The 23,807-nt window shown below is 37.2% G+C and overlaps 1 protein-coding gene across 1 annotated transcript in view; it reads right to left on the bottom strand.

The window, feature by feature from the left end:
• Positions 1–16,353, bottom strand: part of LOC123784062 (cell surface glycoprotein CD200 receptor 2-like) — a gene marked incomplete at its 5' end in the record, with an annotated part of 32,645 nt that extends 16,292 nt beyond the window's left edge. The window contains one exon of the mRNA XM_045785184.2: positions 16,227–16,353. Within this exon, the coding sequence (XP_045641140.2) occupies positions 16,227–16,353 (127 nt within the window). The remainder of the gene's footprint in view (positions 1–16,226) is intronic.
• Positions 16,354–23,807: the final 7,454 nt, after the last annotated feature.

Here is a 23,807-nt window from a genome sequence, read left to right as displayed (position 1 = left end):
AAAATCTATTGTTTATTGTAGCACCTTCATGAATCATCTTCTGGAGAACTTGCTGTAGCTTCTACATCTGCACCTGCTGCTTCACCTGGCACTTTTATGTTTTGGAGATGGCTTCTTGCCTTAAACCTCATGAACCAACCTCTTCTAGCTTCAGGCTTTTCTTCTGCAACTTCCTCTTCTCTCTTAACATCCATAGAATTGAAGAGTAAGGCCTTGTTCTGGATTAGGCTTTGGTTTAAGGGAATGTAGCTGGTTTGATATTTTGTCCAGATCACTCAAGCTTTGTCCATGTTAGCAATAAAGCTGTTTTCCTTTCTTATCATTTGTGTGCTCATTAGAGTAGCACTTCTAATTTTCTTCAAGAATTTTTCCTTCATGTTCACAACTTGGCTACTGCTTGGCACAAGAGGACTAGCTTTTGCTCTATCTCAGTGTTCAACGCGCCTTCCTCACTAAGCTTAAACCTTTCTAATTTCAAGTGAGAAATATGTTACTCCTCCTTCTACACGAACATTTAGACGTCATCGTGAGATTATTAATTGCCCTAATTTCAATATTGTTGTGTCTCAGGCAAGAAAGAGGCTTGGGGAGAGGGAGAGAGACATGGGGAATGGCCACGTGATGGTAGAGGTAGAACACACACACGTACGTGTCACTTGATTCACCATCTTCTATGGGCATGGTTAGTGATACCACAAAACAATTACAATAGTAACATCAAAGATCACTGACCGCAGATCACCACAATAAATATAAAGTAATAACAAAGTTTCAAATATTGCAAGAATTACCAAAAGGAGACACAGAGATGCAAAGTGAGCAAATGCTGTCGGAAAAATGGTGCTAATGGTCTTACTCCATGCAAGGTTTCCATAGACCTTTAATTTGTCAAAAGCACAGTATCTGTAAAGTGTAGTAAAGTGAAACACAGTAAAACAAGATATGTCCATATACCTAATAAGAGCTTCAAAATACATGAGGCAAAGTTGACAAAATAAAATCAAAAACACTGTAACAGAAATGAAGAATGTCTTTCATGAGCTTATTAATAGATGGGATATGGATGAAGACAGAATCTCTAAGCTACAGAATATATCAATAGAAACCTCCAAAACTGAAAAGCAAAGAGAACAAACAATTAAAAAAAAAAAAAGAACAGGATTTCCAACACGAAAACATGTAAACACTTGTAATGGAAAAATCAGAACGAGAAGAAGGAAAGAAAGGAACACAAGAAATCTTTGAAAGAATAACTGAAAATTTTCCAAGTTACTCTCAGATACCAAACCAAAGTTCTAGGAAACTTGGAGAACACCAAGCAGGCAAAATGCAAAAAAAAATCAACAACAATAAAACCTCAAAAACATACAAAACAGGGGCGCCTGGGTGGCACAGCGGTTAAGCGTCTGCCTTCGGCTCAGGGCGTGATCCTGGCGTTATGGGATCGAGCCCCACATCAGGCTCCTCTGCTATGAGCCTGCTTCTTCCTCTTCCACTCCCCCTGCTTGTGTTCCCTCTCTCGCTGGCTGTCTCTATCTCTGTCGAATAAATAAATAAAATCTTTAAAAAAAAAAAACATACAAAACAAAACAAAAAACAAGGCCTGGTATATTATATTCAAAGTACGGAAAATCAAAGATAAAGAAAAAATTCTGAAAAAAAAGACAGAAAAACAAAATCTTACAGAGGAACAAAGATGAGAATTATATCCAATTTCTCCTAGGAAGCCAGGCAAGAAAAAGAAATTGAAGTAAAATGTTTTAAATGTTAAGAGAAAAAAAACCACCAACCTAGAATTCTGTATCCTACAACAACAACAAAAAAATTACCCTTTAAAAGTGAAAGAGAAATAAAAGATATTCTCAAACAAACAAAAATTGAGTCAGTTGATTCCAGTGGACATGCCTTGCAAGAAGTGTTAAGAGTTCATCATAACATAAGTGGGAAACTCAGATCTACATGAAGGAAGAAAGAGTTTAAAGAATGAATAAGTGAAGGGAAAAAAAGCTTTTATTTTTCTTATTCTTAATTGATATAACAGATAACATTTTGTTCAAAATAATAAAATGATATATTATTTAGATATATATTATGTTTTATATATTATATAAATGTTTAACATAAATATATTATAAAACATATACAATAGAGAAAAATATTTATATATGTTTAATTAGAGTATATTTATATGCAATTGAAATGAATGACAGCAATAGTACAACGATGGCCAAAATCTATTAATGGTCACTAGTAACACCAAATACTGGCTAGGATGTGAAGCAACATGGACTCAGTGATTAGCAGTGGGAATGCAAAACGCTACAGCAACTTTGTAAGACAGGCTGGCAGTTTCTTAATATACTAAACATAGTCTTACAGTATGATCTATCACTAGCACTGCTTGGGGTTGAAAGCTTCTTTCTACATGAAAACTTGCACCCAGGTGTTTGTAACAACTTTATTCATAATTGCCAACACTTGGAAGCAATCAAGATGCCCTCGAGTAGGTGAATGGCCAGATTGAGGTACATCCAGACAATGGAATATTATTCAGAGCTAAAAAGAATGAGCTATCAAGCCATGAAAAGACAAAGAGGAAACTGAAATACACATTACAAAGTGAAAAAAACCTTCGAAAGCCTACATATTGTGCAATTCCAACTGTGATATTCTGCAAAAGGCAGAAACTGTGGAGACACAAAAAGATAAATGGTTGTCATGAGTTAGAGGGAGGGAGAATGCACGGAACACGGAGGACTTCGAGGGCACTGAACTATGCTCTGGGATACTGTAGTGGTGGGTATACGTCATTATACTTTCCTTCAAAGCAATAGAATGCGCAACACCAAGATTGAACCCTGTGTAAACCATGCACTTGGGTGGTAATTATGTGTCAGTGCAGGTTCATCACTTGCAACAAATGGAACAGTCTGGAGGGGATGCTGATAATGACACACAGGCTGTGCACAGGTGGGGTTAAGAGGGATTTGGGAAATCTCTGTACTTCCCTCTCAAGTTTGCTGTAAACATAAAACTGCCCTAAAAAGGGGTCTTAAAATAATAAAAAACCCATGCTTTTTATATTAAATGGATGTTTAATTTTATCAAATATACTATGCAATCTTATGGTTTCCTCCTTAAAACAGGAAATGGAGTCAATTACATTAACCGGTTTTAATTACACTCTTTTCAAGTACATCTTTTTGTTGCCATCTGTTTCCTGCCACATCTAAATGTTTCTCTAGTACTTTTCATGAGTCAAATCTATTACTATTCACTGTCTTTTGAGTTCTCCCCAAATGTTCCCCCCTCCCTCCCAATTTCTTCCACCTTTTCCTCACCCTAGATTCCCAGCTTTCTTTCTCCTAAGAACTGGTTCTCTTCTCCCTTCACTACACATAATATGAAAATGTGGAAGCCGGTGTTTCTCAGAATGTTTTGGAACTTCTTCAGGATGATTGCAAGGAAACACAGAATGGATTTAGGTTTGCTTTCTCCTGCCTAAGGCTGCTCTAATTTTAGTCACTCCACTCATTTGTTCTACCTGTTCACGCTTTGGGTTAAGATTGATTTGTATGAAGTGTTCTGATGTGAGCATGAAATCCTTGACTTAGAATAATTGTTTATCATTTATATATTCTTATGTTCTCTTAGCCTCATTTCCTGAAACAATTTTTACCCATTCATTTTTTGCCTCTATTTTAAAACTTAACAACCCCAAATAGAAACAGGGTTTCTTTCTTAGTCTGTGTGCTAGAAATATTAGAAATATCAGCTTCAGAGGGGAGAGGGGTGGGGGATTGGTATAGACTGCTGATGGCTATTAAGGAGGGCATGTATTGCATGGAGCGCTGGGTGTTATACGCAAACTATGAATCATGGAACATTACATCAAAAACTAAGGATATACTGTATGGTGACTAACATAACATAATAAAAATTATTATTAAAAAAAAGAAATATCAAAGAAGAAAAAAAACAATTACATATCAATAAACATAAGGTCCAAAAAATAAGAATTGAAGGAGACAATAAAAATACAAACCAAAAAACTGGAGGAAACACTGCATTTTGTCTAGTCACACAAGTTCAGTTTCACTCCATACCGGGGCCCCCAGTATTACCCTGGACTCAGCTAGACAACTAGTCAGTGCACCATTGACCTAAGGTAAATATGAAGGTTTGTTGGATAATATACAAATGTATCACTGCTACTAGAACAAATTAGAAAACATTTTACGAGTGGCTAAAGAAGAACCTTGGCACTATTGAAATACTGCTTTACATTTTGCTAAAAATGTCAAAGCATCAGACTCACCAGACACCAGGATATAGACAGAGATCAGTAGACTCAAAGCTGAAGTCCTCCCCAGAGTATGCATTTGGAGTGGTTAGCCACCGAGTAGCCAAGGACAGGAAATGTCACTGAGTTTTGTTCAGCAATAAAGCAAAAAACCCAATACTTAAGATCACTGGTTCTCCCACAGTACTGAAGTGACAAAATAAATCACATAGCAATTTATTTAGAAATCTAGCAGCATTTTGGGGAAGCATCAATTACATATGGCAAAACGCACAAATCATTAGTGTACAGATTGATAAATGTATGTGTGTGAACTCATACAATGACCTTCAAAACCTAGGTAAGACCATTTCCACTATTCAAGAAGTTTCCTTCATTCTCCTTCTCTGTCAATAGCCCTTCTCCAGACAGAAACACTACTCTGATGTCTATCACCAATTTGCCAGTTTTCAAACTCCATATACATGAAATTGTTTACATAGTTCATTTTTGTAATACTATGTAGTGGTTTTCCAATCTGACCATGCCATAGTTTTTTCAACCATTTTGCTCTGTACTTGGATTTTCCAGTTCAGGACTAACACTAATAAATCTTCTATGAACATTTTTGTTTCGTACATATCTTTTGGTCCACTTCTGCATTTGTTTTCTGGCGTATATACCAACGAATAAACCCAATGGATCACATGACAGGCATAATGTGTGACTTTGATAAATACTTCCTGTTATGAATTGATGTGTGTCCTTTCAAAATTCATATGTTGAAGTTCTAACCCTCAGTACCTCAGAATGTTACCTTCTTTGGAACAGGGTCATTGCAGATACAATTAGTTACAGTGAGGTCACACTAGAGTAGGGTGCGCCCTCCTCCAATGACTGGTGTCATTATAAAAAGAGGGAATCGGACACAGATACATACACGGGGAGAATGCCATACAAAGTTGAGGGCAGAGAGCAAGGCAGACCCTCTGCAATCCAGTGAACTACAAAGATTTCCAGCAAACCACCAGAAGCTGGGAAAGAAACAAGGAACAGATTCTTCCTTCCTGATTTAGGAGATTCCAAGACTCTTTCGATGGTGGGACACAACACAGGACGTTTGAATAGATGAAAACAGGACTTTGTTACTTATAGCTCCAAAAGAGAGCAGGCTGCCGAATAGGGCCACACAGAGCTTACCCTCGTAGACAGGATAACACCAAGCTGGAACTGTAGAATGCAGGGTATGTATGGCAAGTAGGGTGAATTTAGGTTTAGCCTGTCCCAGACAAGCTAATTTGAATAATTTCCCAACTCCTATGCATAGTTGTGTATGGGTTTATTCTTAGTTGTCTGGTACTTGGCCCAGGGGCGTAGAGTGTAAAAACCCAGGTAAGCAAAGTAGGTGGGGTGTGGATTTAATCAGGTCTCAAGAAGGGGAACTGACCTCAAAGTCTAGTAAGGGCCTCAAAAATGGGTCTAGCCAGCATTTTGTAAAAGCAAAAAACTATATTAAAATTGATTTTCTCATCAGCTTTGAGCTTCATTATATGGGGTATTTGAATACATACATTACCCTAAACAGCATAAAAATCATTTTATTATGAGGGGAAAACAAGGAGAATCTTTGTAGGCCAGTCCATAGTCAAGTTCACCATTATACGGCTAATGCCTAGACCACAGATCCGGAATTTCCAGGATCTGTAACAATACCCTGGTTGAGTTGTAAAGTATGTTACAAGTATGAGTTGTATTTTTTTATGACAATAATATCTTGGTGTGTTCCTTGGTTCAAGGTGGCAGTTCCAGCAGTTACATTGGTATGAACTATATAGTTCAGTAAGGAAGAGGTAATGATTAGTAACATTTGTAACCAAGGGGAAGGGCAAGGTATACTGGTCGTGGTCAGAGATGCAGGGTGGGAGGTTGTGGTGGCAAACTGGAAGTGTGAAGCAGGAGATGGCTCGGGATTGGGAGGTCCGCTCCCCAGGGGGCTGGGTGTGGACCTATATAAGGCAGTTGTCTCCTGCAGAGAGTAACAATATCCATTACTTTTTAGAATGGCACAGATGGTAGTATCCTCTACCAGGATTTCCCTTTAGACATGGGAGTGTAGGGATGTACGTTTTGGCAAAGAACAAAGAGTATATTAAGATTATGGACTAAGCAAACAATGAGGGGCAGGTTTTTGTATCAGAGACTCATGGGCTATTTATGGCCATTATAGCCAGTCCAGAGATCCCAGAAGGTATGAGAGGATTTTGCTAATGCTGGTACAGTGAATGAGCTTTTGTGAGCACTAGTAGGAAGGCCTATTGATTTTAATTGGATACATTGTAGAGCCTTTTGTTGGGGATGGGTGTCATTTAACACGAGCTCATGTGTAGGTAGCAGCATCAAGAAGATTAAGTAAAATTAGTAAATGAGTAATATATTGCCTCTAGAACCCAAAGGGGATTGAAAGATGTTAGACTTATATGTCCTTGATATTTCTGTTAAACAAAATTCCTTGGATGAAAATGTTATTAATGTAATGCCCTACTTGTGTTCACGGGGAAAAGTGGATGCACTTAAAATCCTTCCTGCAAAGCCTGTGTGTGATGGCAGGGCTGCTGCGGTATTCCATGGGCAGCCCGGTAAAGGTGTACTGTGTCCCTTTGGAGATGAAGGCAAACTGGGAGGCTGTTGAGATAAGCAGGGCATGAAACATATTAGATGATGTTACTAATTGTAATAATGTTGGCTCTTGGGCATGTGGGCTTTAATGGATGCAGCAATGACTTTAAGGTTGCAATAATCTACCATGAAGCACCATTCAGTCTTTCCAGGTTTAAGAACAGGCAAAATTGAGCTGTCCAATGGAGAAGCAGTGGAGATAATCACCTATTTAATTGATTAGGTCTTACAGAGTGTTTCAATCGTTCAGGGACCTGTTTTAATTTATATTGCGCCATATTAACTATTCTAACTGAAGGTCACCAGGTCCCATTTTGTCAAATTTAAATATGACATAACTAATTTATGTATTTAATTATTGTTTCAATTTTAATATTTTTAATTTTTATTTATTTTTAAATTTAAATTCAGTTTAATTAACATATAGTGTATTATTAATTTCAGAGGTAGAATTTAGTGATTCATCAGTTGCATATAACACCCAGTGCTCCTTACATCAAGTGCCTTCCTTAATGCACATCACTGAGTTACCCCAACCCCCACCTAACTTCCCTCCAGCAACCCTCAGTTTACTTCCTATGGTTAAGAGTTGCTTACGATTTATCTGCCTGTCTGTTTTCATCCTATTTTTCCTTCCTTTCCCTTATGTTCATCTTTTGTTTTTTAAATTCCACGTATGAGTGAAATCATATGATATTTGTCTTTCTCTGACTTATTTTGCTTAGCATAATACCCTCTAGGTCCAACCATGTCATTGCAAATGGCAAGACTTAATTCTTTTTGATAGCTGAGTAATATTCCATTGTGTGTGTGTGTGTCACTTCTTTATCCATTCATCAGTTGAAATTTATTTTTAATTTAATATTAATTGTGTTACAACGTATATGTCTATTATTTTAGTTTGTTCAGGTTACTACCACAAAACACCATAGACTGAATGACTTATTAATGACAGAAATGTATTTCTCACAGTTTTAGAGGCTGGGAAGTCTAAGAGCAAAGCACCAGCACATTTGGTACCTGCCAAAGACCCAGTTTCTAGTTCATAGACCAGTTTTGCATTGCATCCTCACAGGTAGAAGAGACCAGCTAGCTCTCTGGGGCTTCTTATTTAAGGGCATTCATCCCATGCATGAAGGCTCTGTCATTATGACCTAATCAGCTCCCAGAGGCCACACCTCCAATTACCGTCTTTTGGAGAAATTGGTTTCAATATATACATTTGGATGAGGGGGACACAAATATGCAGTCTACAAAAGACTGAAAATGCAACTTAAGGCTGGACCCTGGGAAGTGTGGCTCAAGTGGCCTATCGCTCCCATTGCCCTAAGGTGACTCCCACTTGGGCTAGTATTTAGCCAGTGGAGGTCAACCATTTAGGACTGTTGTTTGTTTTTTCTTAATCTTCCAACACCGAGGACATTTGGGTAAGGAGAGACATGGAAACCACCAGCAGACACAGCAGCAAGCTGCAAGGTTAAAGCTCATGCTTCCCAACAGGCAACAGTTCCTTCCCAAGCTCTTCTCCTGGTGCTTTGGAGTAAATCAGTAAGCCAAGAGCAGACCCCCAAGAAGCAATGCAAGAGTGAGCGGTCGTGGCCATGCTTTCTTGCTCACAGTGCCAAACGTTTTATAAGATTGAAAGATTTTTTTTGATGGTGAGACACAACAAATAACACTCAGAATAGATGAAAGGCAGACTCTCTGTGACAATTCCATATGAAAGAAGGCTGCCATACAGGGCCACACAGAGGATGAACTGGGTTCAGGGTAACGTGAGAACTGTGGCGAGAAGTTTATGTACAGCAGGTAGAGCAGAGTTCACTAGATTTCCCGAGTTCCCATGCATTGGCAAATTTGAATAATTTAATGGGATCAGAGCACAAGGGTGGTCCCTAGTTGTCTGGTGTTGGGTCCTGGGGCAATCAGGGCTGGTGCATGGTGTCCCAGAATGGGAGCCTTAATAAGGAAGTGGTTGAGAGCTGGATGTAATCAAGTGTTCAAGAAGAAGAACTGACTGGCCTCTAGCCAGGACCTCAAACCAAAGAAAAACAGCTTTACAAAAAACTGTATCAAATATTTCTCAGAAAGAACCGACCCTGCTGAGGCCATGATCTTGGACGTCTACCTTTCAGAACCATGACACAGTATTTTCTGTTTTCCAGCCACTAAGTTTGTGGTACTTTGTTAAGGCAGCCCTAGAAAACTAATACACTTCCAAATTAATAGTGCCATTTTCATTCCTACCATTGCCTAGTCAGTTACACACATCCTCAACATCTCCCAAGACAACTTGCTACATCTTGCATCGCAGCTGAGATTAGCCACAATTCAAGTGGTTAACAGTCCTTGTAGTTGCCAACTAACATATTGGACACCATCATTCTAGAGCATTATTTGTTTTTATGGTCATTATGGTGCTCTAAAGTTTTCTGATAAAATTATTTCTTAAAGGAACAAATATACTTAAACCTTTCTCAGAACTAGAAAACATTGCCAAAAAATTATTCTGAACTATTCTTCAATATACAATTTTAAATGGTAGAGATGCAGTTTATAATACAGCCATCAAAAGATACATAAATTTTGAATTTGCCTGAAATTATTTAATCAAGTTTTGCAGTAGAACTTAAATGAGTTGATACATGACTTTGGCAGCAACATAGCAAAAAAAAAAAAAAAAAAAAAAAAAAAAAAAAGGCAGAAGAAGAAGGAGGAGGAGGAGGAGGAAGAAGAAGAGGAGGAAGGAAAAAAAGAAAATTCCATTCTCTTTTAAGTTTCCTGAAAGGGGTTTTTTGGGGGGGGGGTTTTGGTTTTGGTTTGTTTTTCGTTCTTTGTTTTGTTTTTTGTTTTGTTTTGTTTTGTTTTAGTACAGGTAACTAAAGTGTATTTATCAATAACAGAAAAGTTCTTGACAACATTCAACAACCAATTGTCTTTGTCCAGTAGGGCTACTAGGCAAAATATCACAACCTAGTGACTTCAGAGGAATTTATTATCTCAGAACTCTGGAGGATAGATGTCTAAGATCAAAGAACCAGCAGGGATCTGATAAGGCTTCTCTTCCTGACTAACAGAAATCTACCTTCTCATCATGTTTTCAGATGACTTTCTGTGTATGTGTGAGAGATGCCTCTCATCTCTTTTCTTCCTCAAGAATAACAGTTTATTCCTTTAAGAATAATAGTTTATTCCTTTAAGAATAACAGTTACAAGGACACCGGGGTGGCTCAGTCAGTTAAGCCTCTGCCTTCATGCAGATCCCAGAGTCCTGATAGAGCCCCACATCGGGCTCTCTGCTCAGTGGGTTTTCTGCTTATCCCTGCTTATCCCTCTCTCTCTGCCCCTTCCCCCCACTTCTGCTCTCTCTCTCACTCTCTCTCTGTAAAGCAAATAAATAAAATCTTTTAAAAAAATAAAGAATAACAGGTATATTAGGTTAGGGCCCCATCCTTATGACTTCTTTAAAGGCCCTACTTTCTAATACAGTCACATTGGGGATAGGGCTTCAACATATCTATTGGCATAATACAAATTTGTGAAAAAAAACTCTAAAAAAATAGCAATAAAGGAAGCTTCCCCATTTTGATAAGGAGCATCTACAAAAACCTACAGCTCACATTATAAATAATTATGGAAGACCGAATGTTTTCCACCTCCAAGAGTGAATGAGGCAAGGATGCCTCTGCTCAGATCTCTTATTCAGCACAGTGTTGTAAGTTCTAGCCAGGGCAATAAGGCAGGAAAGGGAACACAGATGAGAAAGAAAGAAAGAAAACTGCTCCTATTTGAAGATGACATGAGAGAACAGTTTTGTGTCTTGATCAATATCAATATCCTAGTTGTTACTGTTGTAAATACCTAGTTGTAAAAATTATAGTTTTGCAAAATGTTACTATTGGAGAAAACTGGGTTAAAGGCACATAGGATCTCTAAATTTTTTCTTACAACTGCTTGTGAATCTGCAATTATCTCAAAATAAAAAAATTAATTTAAACGGGAAAATTTTAAAAAGATTCCATTCTCTTATATGTAAAATTGACTAAACAATTTTCCCTCAGTTGTTAACAAGTAACTAAAATGCACTTTTTTTGTTGTGGCAAATATGCCTAACTTAAATTTCACCTGTTTTCGCATTTCAGAGTGAACAATTCAGTAGCACTTAGTACATTCACAGGGTAAAATAAACCACCACCACTACCAAATTGCAGAGGATTTCCATCACCCTAAAGGAAACTCTGTAGTCGTCAGTACTAACGCCAGAGTCCCTGGCAATCACTAATCTTCTTTCTGTCTCTATGGATTTGCCCATTCTAGATATTTCAGATAAATGGAATCCTAATATGTAGCATGTTGTATCCAGCTTCATTCATGTACCATAGTGTTGTAAAGGTTTATCCACGGTGTGGCATGTATCAGTACTTCATTTCTTTTCATGGCTCAATAATAGTCCATTGTATGGATATACCACTTGGTGTGTACATCCAACAAGTGATGAGTTTTTAGATTGGTTCCTACTTTGGCTATTGTGAACGGTGCATTAAGTACAAGTTTTTGCTTGAACACATGTTTTCAATTCTCTTGGCTATGTACCTATAAGTGGAATTGCTGAACCATGTGTAATTCTACATTTAACTTATTATGTATTCAACAAATTGTTGCTCGTCATGGCTACACCATTGTACATTTCTACTAGCAATATATGAGAGTTCCAATTCCTCCACATCCTTGCCCACACTTGTTATTTTCATTATTATTAGCCACCCCAGTGGGTGTGAAGTGGTATCTCATTGTAGTTTCATTGCATTTTCCTAATACAAATAACATTGACCATCTTATCATGTGTTTATTGGCTAATTGTTAATCTTCCTTGGGAAAGTGCCTTTTTAAGTCTTTCATTCATTTTTTAATTTGGTTGTTTGATTTTTGAGTAGTAAAAAAATTGTGTATATTCTGGATATTTGAATCTTATTAAATAGATCATTAGTAATTATATTTCCACATTTTATGGGTTGTTTTCCACTCTTGATAGTCTACTTTGATACACAAAACTTTGTACATTAAAGTTGTTAATATCGATGAACTCTAATTTCTCTGTTTTCCTTGGATGTTTGTCCCCTCAATGCCACACCTAAAAATGATTGCCAAATCTAAAAGTAGTGAAGACCTTTCTCTTCCATGAGTTTGGTCATTTTAGCAATCATATTTGGACTTCGACCTACTTGGGGTTAGTTTTTGAATATGGTGTCAGATAAAGACCCACCTTCATTCTTTTGTAGGTGATGATCTAGTTTGTTCACTTGTTGAAGAGACAACTCTCACCCCCAGGGAATGGTCTTGGCACTTTTGCTGAAAATTAATGAGCCAGGAAAGTACAGTTTTATTTGTGGACTCTAAATTCTTTCCCATTGGTCTGCATGTCTATGTTTTGGTCAGTACCAAACTGTTTCGATTATTATAGCTTTGTAGAAGTTTTAAAATTGGGAATGTCAGTTCTCCAAACTTATTCTTATATTTCAACATTATTTCTCTTATTTGGGGTCTCTTGAAATTCCATATGAATTAGATGACTTTCTGTTTCTGCCAAAAAAGGCCATTTCTGATTTTGATAATAATTGCATTGAATATATAGATCTCTTTGAGGAGTATTGCTATTTTATCAATATTGTCTCTAATCCATGAATATAAGATGTCTTTCCATTTATTTATATATATTTTTTACTTTCTGTTAGCCACATTTTACAGTTTTCAGTGTATAAGTCTTGCCACTCCTTGGTTAAATTTACTCTTCAGTATCTTTTTCTTTTTGATGCTATTGTAAATGAAATAGTTTCCTTAATTTCCTTTCCAGGTTATTCATTGCTAATGTAGAGAAATACAACAAATTTCTCCATGCTGATTTTGATTTTGCATCCTGGAACTTCGCTGAATTTGTTTATTAGCCCTAATTGTATTGGGGGTGGAGGTTGGTAGTATGCTTAAGATTTTCTATATATAAGATCATGTCGTATGTGAAGAGATAGTACTAGGTCTTCCTCTGCAATTTGGATACCTTTCATTTCTTTTCCTTGTGTAATTGCTCTGGCTAGAACTTCTGATACGATGTTAAATAGAAGTAGCAAAAGTGGGCATCCTGTCTTGTTCATGATCTTAGGGGGAAAGCTTTCAGGTTTTCACCAGTGAATATGATGGTTCTTGATTTTCTCTCTTCTTTCTTGGAACTTATTTTGTTTCACCTTATGAGTTTTGGTGTATTGTGCTTCCGTTCTCCCTTGCTTCCAGATATTTTTTTATTTCCCTTTTGATTTCTTCTTTTACCCGTTAGTGGTTCGGGAGTGTTTAATTTCCAGGTATTTGTGAGTTTTCCAATTTTCCACTTGTTATCAATTTCTAGTTTCATACCACTGGTTTGGAAAAGATAGTTGGTATAATCAAACTTCTTAAATTTGATAAGACTTGTTTTTGCCTTAACTTTGTTATCCATCCTGGATAATATTCTGTGTACACTTGAAAAGAATGTGTATTCTGCTGCCGCTGGATGAAATGTTCTGTATATGTCTATAAGGCCCATTTAGTCTATGGTATAATTCAGGTTCAATTTTCCTTTTAATTTCCTAAGTGAGGTATTGAAGTCTCTTACATTGATTTTATTGCTGTATTTCAGATCTGTTAGTATTGGCTTAATATAGTTAGGCTTCCAATATTGGGGGCATATATATTTACGATTGTCATAACTTTGGTGTGCCTGGGTGGCTCAGTCAGTTAAGCATCTGCCTTTGGTTCTGATCATGAGCTCAGGGTCCTGGGATCAAGCCTCACATCTGGGTCCCTGCTCAAGGGAATCTGCTTCTCCCTCTCCCTCTGCCCCTCCCCTCTCTCATGCTCTATCTCCCTTGTGCTATCTCTCATGCTCTTTCTCTCAAATAAGTAAGTTAAATTCTTTAAATAAAAATTGTCATATCCTCTTGAGGAACCTATCCCTTTATCGTGATATAATGACTTTCTTTGTCTCTTGTTAAGGTTCTGATTTGAAATCTGTGTTTGATATAAGCATAATTACCCCTGCTCTCCTTTGGTTTCCATTTGTGTGGAATTATCTTTTCCCATCTCATTGCATTCAGCCTATGTGTGTCCTGAAAGCTGAAGTGAGTCTCATAGGCAGCATAGAGTGGATCTTTGTTTTTTATCCATTTGGCCATTCTCTGTCTTTAGATTACAGAACTTGGTCCATTTACATTTAAAGTAATTACTGAAAAATCAGGACTCAGTACTGTACTTTTATTGTTTTCTAGCTCTTTTGTAGATTCCTCGTACTTTTCTTTGTCTCTTGCAGTATTGCTTTGTGATTTGACAATTTTCCGTATTGGTATGCTTTGGTTACTTTCTCTTTATGTTTCATGAATCTACTAGAGGTTCTTCCTTTGTGGTTACCATGAGGTTTATACAAAACATCTTATAGTTATAGCAGTCTATTTGAAGTTGCTGACAGCTTAACTACACTTACATAAAAACTCTACTCTTTTATTGTTCCTCATTTTATGTTTTTGATGCCACAATTTACATCTTTTTATATTGTGTATCCATTAACATATTGCCATAGCTGTACTTATTTTTAATGCTTCTGTCTGTTCATCTTTGTACTAGAATTATGTGATTTACACATCAGCATTACAGTGTTAGAGTTGTCTGAATTTGACTATATACTTATCATTGTCAGTGTGTTTTATACTTTTTACATATCTTCATATTACTAACAACTGATTGCCAAAATTTAGATCTAATATAGGATCTGATTTTAGTTCTGTTTAGGACTTCTATTTCTGGAAATATTATTCATTATGTACTCTGAAAGAAATCTATAGTTCAAAAAACCAAAAATGAGGCCTTAAGTTTGTATAAATTTTTAATGCTTAACTAAGCTCACAAGTAATTAGGGAGAACTTCTGGAATCAAAAGTGAAAAGCAGCAAACATGGAGTGGAAAGATTGACTTAACCCAAAAACTATCAAGAGTGGTATTAGGAACATAGACACTAGGATTTTAAGACACATTTAGGGAACAGAAGAATATTGGACCTAGGCAAAGCAGAAAGTAGAAACTGAGATTCTGCTCCCCTAAATAAAGACCAGGATATGGTTTAAGTAAGTTATTATTTGAAAAGAAAGAAGAGGAAATTACTTGTCATATCCTTATTTCTTATTTTTATAAGAACAATGGAAAGTTTTCCACCTTGAATGTGTTACCACTCTGCCCTCTCATGGGTCTAAGGGTTGAATTTATATTGGTTATATCTAAGCAACTCTAACCTCAGAAATCAAAATACACTATCGCCATCTTAGTAGCAATCCCAAGAACAGAAAATCCTCTTTGGAAGAAATCCCTGCCCCAAGATTCCAGGTTCAACATGATACCCACAGATATAGATTAGTGAAATATGAGTACACAATCCAAACTTACAACAAAAAGAACATCAAGGCAAATATTCATAGCAGGAGATGACAAATAAAAATAAAGTAAACAAATCTACAAAAAGATATAAGTATTGTAACCTTCAAATAGATTTATAGAATATATATTTAAAATACTTATAAAATGATTATTTTAACATGTTTATAAAAATTCAGAATGATACTCAAACCAAAAAAGAGATTTAAAGGAACTGAATAGAATTTAAAGAATGAAATTTAATGTTGTTAAAAGTTGACATACCAAGAACAGCCCAAACAGTAGATTAGAGAGAAATGAGGAAAAATTTGTGGTCTGTGAGAGAAATCTGAAAAAAATCACAGAAAATACTACACAGCTAGAAAAAGATATAGAAAATATGAAACATGTTGCTTGATGGAAGATAGAGAAGACTTCATTAGATTCCAAAAGAAGAGAACAGATACAAATAATGAAACCTAGGGCCCTGGGATCAAATCCCACATCAACCTCATTGGTCAGCAGGGAGCCTGCTTCTCCCTATGCCTGCTCTGCCTGCCGCTGCCCCTGCTTGTGCTCTCTCTCTCTCTCTCTCTGACAAATAAATAAATAAAATCTTAGGAAAAAAAATAATGAAACCGAATGTCAAAATAGATAATAAGAGTTTTCCAGTATTGAATTAATTTTAAAAAGACAGAATTTTCAAATTCAGGATACACAGGCAATCCTAAGCCAGAATAATAAAAAGAAATCCATATTTAGATGTACAACAGTGAAATTACAAAACACTGATGACAAAGGGATGATCTTAAAAGCAATCAGGAAGAAAAGGCAGATTACTTACCAGGGAATAACACTTGTACTGACAATAGAATTCTTAACAACAGTGATGAAGGCCAAAATCCATGGAATATCTTCAAAGTGCTGAAGGAAAATAACTGTTTAGATTTACTTATCCAGAAAAACACTTTTTACAAATGAGGAAAAACTAAAGACCTTTCTTCTAGACAAACAAAAACTGAGAGCTTATTACCAACAAATATAGACCTCACTACATAAACTCTTGAAGAAAACTTAAAAATGAGGAAGGGAAGAAGGAAACTGATCTCAAGAGGAAGGTCTAAGTTTCAGGAAGAAATACTGAACAAACAAAATTGATAAATGTAGGGATAAACTCTTATAAACCATTATAGTAATATCTAGTTTGGAGAATGGTTTTTTTAAAAATCATAAAGTCTCAACACTGGTGGAAGATGAAGTAATATGAGTTAAAAAATACTAAGATATTTTAACTCTTTAGGTAAAATAATATTGATTAACTCTAAATTTCAAGCATAAATATTGAAGGGAAATCTCAAAAGAATAGAAATGGAGTGTGTGATTTTGAGTACAATAAAAATAGAACTTTTCAAGCTAAGTCTAAAAGGAAGGGGAAAACAGATAACCACAGAAAAATCAGGAGAGGGGTGCCTGGGTGGCTCAGTCATTGGGTGTCTGCCTTCGGCTCAGGGCGTGATCCCAAAGTCCGGGGATCGAGCCCCACATCAGGTTCATCTGCTGGAAGCCTGCTTCTTCCTCTCTCACTCCCCCTGCCTGTGTTCCCTCTGTTGCTGGCTGTCTCTGTCAAATAAATAAATAAAATCTTTTAAACAAATAAGAAAAATCAGGAGAAATAGAAATTATAGTACATTAATATTTAAATATTATCATATCAAATATGTAAACATAAAAATAAATATTAAAATTGTTACAATTTCTTAACCCAGATATATGATATATAATAAAAGACTTACCTAAATCCTATACACACAACAGTAGGAATGTACCACTGAACTGTGTACATTTAAAAATGGTTAAAATGGTCAATTTCACATTATGAATGATTAAAAAATTTTTAATTATAAGGCATTCAAAGAAACAGGAAAATGCAATCCACAATGAGGGAAAAAGGCATTCAATTAAACCAACTCAAAACTGACACAGATGAAAGGTACAGAGGACAAGGACACTAAAAATCATTATAATATTACTATCATCCATATATTCCAAAGGTTAATTCAACATATGGAGGGCATTAACTAGATTGAAATCAGATTTCTAAAGATGAATACTAAAATATGTGAGGTGAAAAGTACACTGAATAGAATTAACAGCAGATTACACATTGCAAAAAAAAATATTGACCTCAATAATGGAAATTATTCAAAAATAAATGGAGAATAAAGATTACGTTAATATGAACGGAGTATCAGTGAGCTATGGGCCAATTTCAAGAGGAATGATTACATATATATATTTGGAGAAGCCTGATTACATATATAAATTTGGAGTAACCAAAGGACAGAAGAAAGAAAAGGAGACTGAAAAATTTTTTTGAGGAAATAATAACAAATCAAAGCTGTTTTTAGGTCTTCTGAAATAAAGCATAACCACTAATACATGTATATTACAATGGATATCTTTTAAACTAGAAGAGGTAAGAGAAAGAAAAGAGGAAAAATATTACCCAATCTAGCAAAGCAGAGTAAAATAAAAAGGTAAAACAGAGCATGGAGAGTAAACATAGAAAACAAGATATATAAATTAAGATTGTAAAAATATGACCAAATTTGTAAGTAACCACAACAAATGTGGATGGTTTCAATTCTTCTATTAAAAGTTAAAATTCTCAAAGAGTTAATAATCCACTATATCTTGTCTATTAAAAAGCTATAGTTCCTTTGTAAAAGGTGTACCTGAAATAAAATGTCACAGAGAATTGAAGACAGACAGATGACGACATACCAGGCAAATACTAACCAGTGAAAGGATGGACTGGGCAGCCAAGGAGGTAAGGGGTTCAGATGTCCCATCAATAGAGAACTTACCATTCACATGCAAGGAGGGCAATCACCTGATGGCCTCCATTTGTTAAGGCCTTCAGGATCCAGTTCAGCTTTTAAGTTGAGACCATACTCTTCCCAGACAATGACTAAGCACAAACGGGTATTAGGGTTTTGTCACTTCTGCTCATGAAAGAGTCCCCTTAGAAGCCATCTTTGCTCCAGGGTTTCTCATTGGGTTGGCCAAGACTTTGACAGTTCTATGTCTGGATCTGAGACTCTTGTATCCTGCTTCCTCCCCTTTCCTTACACAGGTATCATTCAGATCAGTGTCATGGTCTAAAGGCTTTCCCTTCCCTATCCTACTTCCTGCCCCTTTAATCTTTCACACGTATAACCCCTCTCTCCCAAATAAACCTTACTGCTCCTAACTCCATCTCAGCCTCTGCTTCCTGGAGGACCTGACACACCTGTTTTAGTTTCTAGATTTTTTCTGATTCAACAGATCAAAAATGGATTTGGGTAATCTATACAATTTTTTATTTCCCCATATGATTTTCATGTTTGACCGCATTTAGCACCCCTACAGTGGAAGATTTTAATACATTTATTTCCTGTACATCATCATTTGACATTTATAAACTATTTTGAAGTCTTTAAGGTGTCATTTACATGGCTGTTTTGACGTAAATTATCAAATTATGATGTAAACACAATTTTGCTTGTTTTTCAGTAATATTTAAGCAGATATTTTTAAAACATTTTTATTATGTTATGTTAGTCACCATACAGTACATCATTAGTTTTTGATGTAGTGTTCCATGATTCATTGTAAACAGATATTTTTGAACCCAGTTAACTGTGAGCCTCATCCCACCCAGGGATGGATGAGGAACAAAGGAAAGGTCAAGGACAAAGTTTGATGTCTATTGTTCACACTGCTTGGTAATATTTATATGGGGAAACTTAATGGACTGTTTTGGGGGTGTAGCCATATGATGTCAAAATGGTTTGGTCAAAATCATGTGCTAAATGTGATTAGATTATTTTACCTACATGGGGCGCCTGGGTGGCACAGCGGTTAAAAGCGTCTGCCTTCAGCTCAGGGCGTGATCCTGGAGTTCCGGGATCGAGCCCCACATCAGGCTCCTCAGCTGTGAGCCTGCTTCTTCCTCTCCCACTCCCCCTGCTTGTGTTCCCTCTCTCACTGGCTGTCTCTATCTCTGTCAAATAAATAAATAAAATCTTTAAAAAAAAAAAAAAAAGATTATTTTACCTACAAAAGAAACTAAGAATCTTTTTAATGGTAAAGCCTAGTGTAGCCAAAAATATCTGGAGAGGGAAAAACAGTGACAAAAGAGCTGTCTTAACTGTTTCGCATGGTAGAATTAAAGAATGAATGGATTTTCTTTTAATTTCTACCATGAAGAAACTTTTTAATGTTTTTCCTGCTATGGAGAAGCAGACTTTTTTTCATAAATTTTTATAAATAAAATATATTTTTCATAAGATTAAAATAATTAATACACACATTCTTAATACCGTATTCCACAGAAAAATTGGGGGAAGGTCATGGCATCCCTTCCCTATTCTCTTATTCATAGAACATATTTTATGGATACCCAAGTTCTTCATAATGCATATTCATCTGCTTAAATAGTCAATGAACATCTGTTATTTGTTAAATTCCTCATAAAAATGTACATCATAAAAATATACAATTTCAATTGATTACATCTGCAAAAACTGTTAGGCAGTAGCTATCAATACCTCAATAGAGATATAATGAGTTCAGAAAGCTAATTCCTCACATATTCCCTCTCTTATCCCTGCTCTTTCTCATAAACATGGCAGAAAATCATAAATCTGGTTTTATTAAATAGTGTAATTCTTATTATAATCTTATGTCACATTAGTTAATTGGCTGACTAAAAACAAGAAGTGGCAAATTGCAGAAAATAAAATAGCAGTATATGGAAAGGCACATTCAAACACAGTTGACAGAAATGAAAATTGGATTTCCGGTTGGAAAAAATGGCAGAGGAGTAGGGGACCTTTTTCAGCTGGTCCCCTGAGTCGAGCTGGATATCTACCAGACCACCCTGAACTCCCACGAAGTCAGCCCAAGACGTAGGAAGATACATCTGGATCTCTACAAATGAACAACTCCAGCGCTGAGTATTGAGGTATGAAGCAGGGAGCCGTGAATCCGCTCACAGATATCGGAAGATAAATGGAAGGGGGAGGGAGCCGCCGTGCTTGGGCGCCAGGAAGCAGTAGCCACCTGCACTGGGGAGCGGGCGGGCTCGCGGACCGGCACCTGCGAGAGAGTAGACTGAGACCATGAGCCCAGGAATGTGCATGTGACCAGACTGAAAACTGGAGCTCCAGAGCACACACTCAAACTAGACTGAGACCATTAGCCCGGGAACGTGCGCCACTAGACTGAAAACCGGAGCTCCGGAGCACTCACTGGAACCAGACTGAAACCGGGAGCTCGGGAGCGTTCGCGACTAGACTAAAAACCAGAGCTCCGGAGCGCACAGTTGAACTAGAATGAAACCGGGAGCTCAGGAGCGTGCTCGGGAACCGTGGGCGGCTGGTGGTGTTAGAAGCATAAAGGACAGAGACGTGCAGGCGCTGGAAGTGAGGGCTGGGAGAGTGGTGGTGGGGCGCACAACCCAGGATGCTGCAGGGTTTTTAGCAGCACCTACGGAAACAGAGTTAAAGTGGCCAGGAGAGCTCAGTGGAGAGCGGACTGCAATCTCTCTGTTCTGAGACAGAGGCTAGGATACAGCCACTATGGCTCGGACTCTCAGAAGAGCCACAGAAAACCACCAGGGAAAGCCACCAGAGAACAAAAACCCGGAAATACCAGCTCACATTGTGCCCATCCTCATCCTCCCTCACAGGGGACACGGAGACTCTACCCAAACAGGGTTGCCTGAGTATCCGCGGCAGGCCCCTCCCCCAGAAGGCAGGCTGAAAAACCAAGAAGCCCACATCCCTAAGGTCCCTATAAAACAAGTGCGCACGGCCTGGGTCCTGGTCAATAATTTGGGCTCTGTACATCCCCGCAACCTCTCCTTATCAGAATGACAAGGAGGAGAAATCCCCCCCAACAAAGAAAAGATACAGAGTCTGTGGCCTCTGCCACAGAACTGGTGGATATGGATATAACCAAATTGTCAGGAATGGAGTTCAGAGTAACAATGGTCAAAATGATATGTAGGCCTGAAAAAAATATTAACAAAAATATTAACGAGAATATAGAATCTCTAAGGGTATAAATGAGAGTGAATCTGTCAGAAATTAAAAATGCTATGAATCAAATGCAGTCTAAACTAGATGCTCTGATGGCCAGGGTAAATGAGGCAGAAGAACAAATTAGTGAATTGGAAGATGTGGTGGTAGAAGTGAAGGAAAAAACAAAAACTTGGCTCGAAACAACCCAATCTCAAGAATGTAGATTACGGGAGATTACTGACTCAATGAAATGGTCCAATGTCCGGGAGAATGCTGACTCAATGAAATGTTCCGATGTCAGAATCATCGGCATCCCCGAGGGGGTGGAGAAAGAGAGAGGTCTAGAAGAGATATTTGAACAAATTGTAGCTGAGAACTTCCCAAATCTGGCAAAGGAAACAAGCATTTGTGTCCAAGAGGCAGAGAGGACCCCTCCCAAGATCAATGAGAACAGACCTACACCACGTCACATCATAGTGCAATTCACAAATATTAGATCCAAGGATATAGTCTTGAAAGCAGCCAGGGGGTAAAGAATCCTCACGTACAGAGGGAGGAAAATCAGAATAACGTCAGACCAGTCTACAGAATCCTGGCAAGCCAGAAAAAGTTGGCAAGGTATTTTAAGAGCTCTAACTGAGAAGAACATGCAGACAAGGATCTTTTATCCAGCAAGGCTGTCATTCAGAATTGATAGAAAGAGAAGGACCTTCCAAGACCAGCAGAAACTGAAAGAATATGTGACCACCAAGCCAGCCCTACAAGAAATATTAAGGGGGGGTTCTATAAAAGTAAAAAAAAAAACCCTAAGAGTGATACAGAACAGAAATTTATAATCTATAGAAACAAAGACTTCACAGGCAACATGACATCATTAAAATCATATCTCTCAGTAATCACTCTCAATATGAATGGCCTAAATGCTCCCATAAATGCCACAGGGTTGCAAATTGGATAAAAAAGACATGACCCATCCATTTGCTGTCTACAAGAGACTCATTTTGAACCTAAAGATACATCCAGACTGAAAGTGAAGGGATGGCATTTTTCATGCCAATGGACCTCAAAAGAAAGCTGGGGTAGCAATTCTTATATCAGACAGATTAGATTTTAAGCTAAAGACTGTAGGTAGAGATACATAAGGACACTACATTATTCTTAAGGGGTGTATCCAACAAGTGGATATGACAATTATAAATATCTATGCCCCCAACAGGGGAGCAGCCAGCTACATAAGCCAACTCTTAATCAGAATAAAGAGACATATAGATAATAATATGTTAATAGTAGGGGACCTCAATACTCCACTCTCAGCAATAGACAGATCATCTAAGCAGAAAATCAACAAAGAAACAAGAGCTTTGAATGACATACTGGACCAGATGGACCTCATAGATATATACAGAACACTACACCCCAGAACAACAGAATACTCATTCTTTTCAAATGCACATGGAACTTTCTCCAGAATAGACCATATACTGGGTCACAAAACAGGTCTCAACTGATAACAAAAGACTGAGATTATTCCCTGCATATTCTCAGACCACAATGCTTTGAAACTGGAGCTCAATCACAAGGAAAAATTTGGAAGAAACTCAAACACTTGGAAACTAAGAACCATCCTGCTCAAGAATGATTGGGTAAACCAGGGAATTAAGAAGGAGATTAAGCAATATTTGGAGACCAATGAAAATGAAAACACACTTGTCTAAAACCTACGGGACACTGCAAAGGCAGTCCTAAGGGGAAAATACATAGCCATCCAAGCCTCACTCAAAAGAATAGAAAAATCTAAAATGCATTTTTTTATATTCTCACCTCAAGAAGCTGGAGCTGGAACAGAAGAACAGGCCTAACCCACACGAGAAGGCAGTTGATCAAGATTAGAGCAGAGATCAATGAATTAGAAACGAGGAGCACAGTAGAGCAGACCAACAAAACTAGAAGCTTGTTCTTTGAAAGAATAAATAAGATTGGTAAGCCACTGGCCAGACTTATTCAGAAGAATAGAGAAAGGACCCAAATTAATAAAATTATGTATGAAAGATGAGAGATCACAACCAACACCAATGAAATAGGAAGGATCATTAGAAACTTTGATCAACAGCTCTATGCCAATAAATTAAACAACGTGGAAGAAATGGATGCCTTCCTGGGAACCTATAAACTACCAAGACTGAAACAGGAAGAAATTGATTATTTAAACAGACCGATTAATTATAAAGAGATTGAAGCAGTGATCAAAAATCTCCCCAAAAACAAGAGAACAAGAGTCCAGGACCTGATGGATTCCCTGGGGAATTCTACCAAACATCCAAAAACAGAAACAGAAGGAAAAGTACCAAACTCATTCT

Source organism: Ursus americanus, chromosome 4 (assembly GCF_024610735.1).
Source record: "Ursus americanus isolate L20-20 chromosome 4, mUrsAme1.1.p, whole genome shotgun sequence".
Lineage (NCBI taxonomy): Eukaryota > Metazoa > Chordata > Mammalia > Carnivora > Ursidae > Ursus > Ursus americanus.
This window is presented reverse-complemented; position numbering and strand designations above follow the sequence as displayed.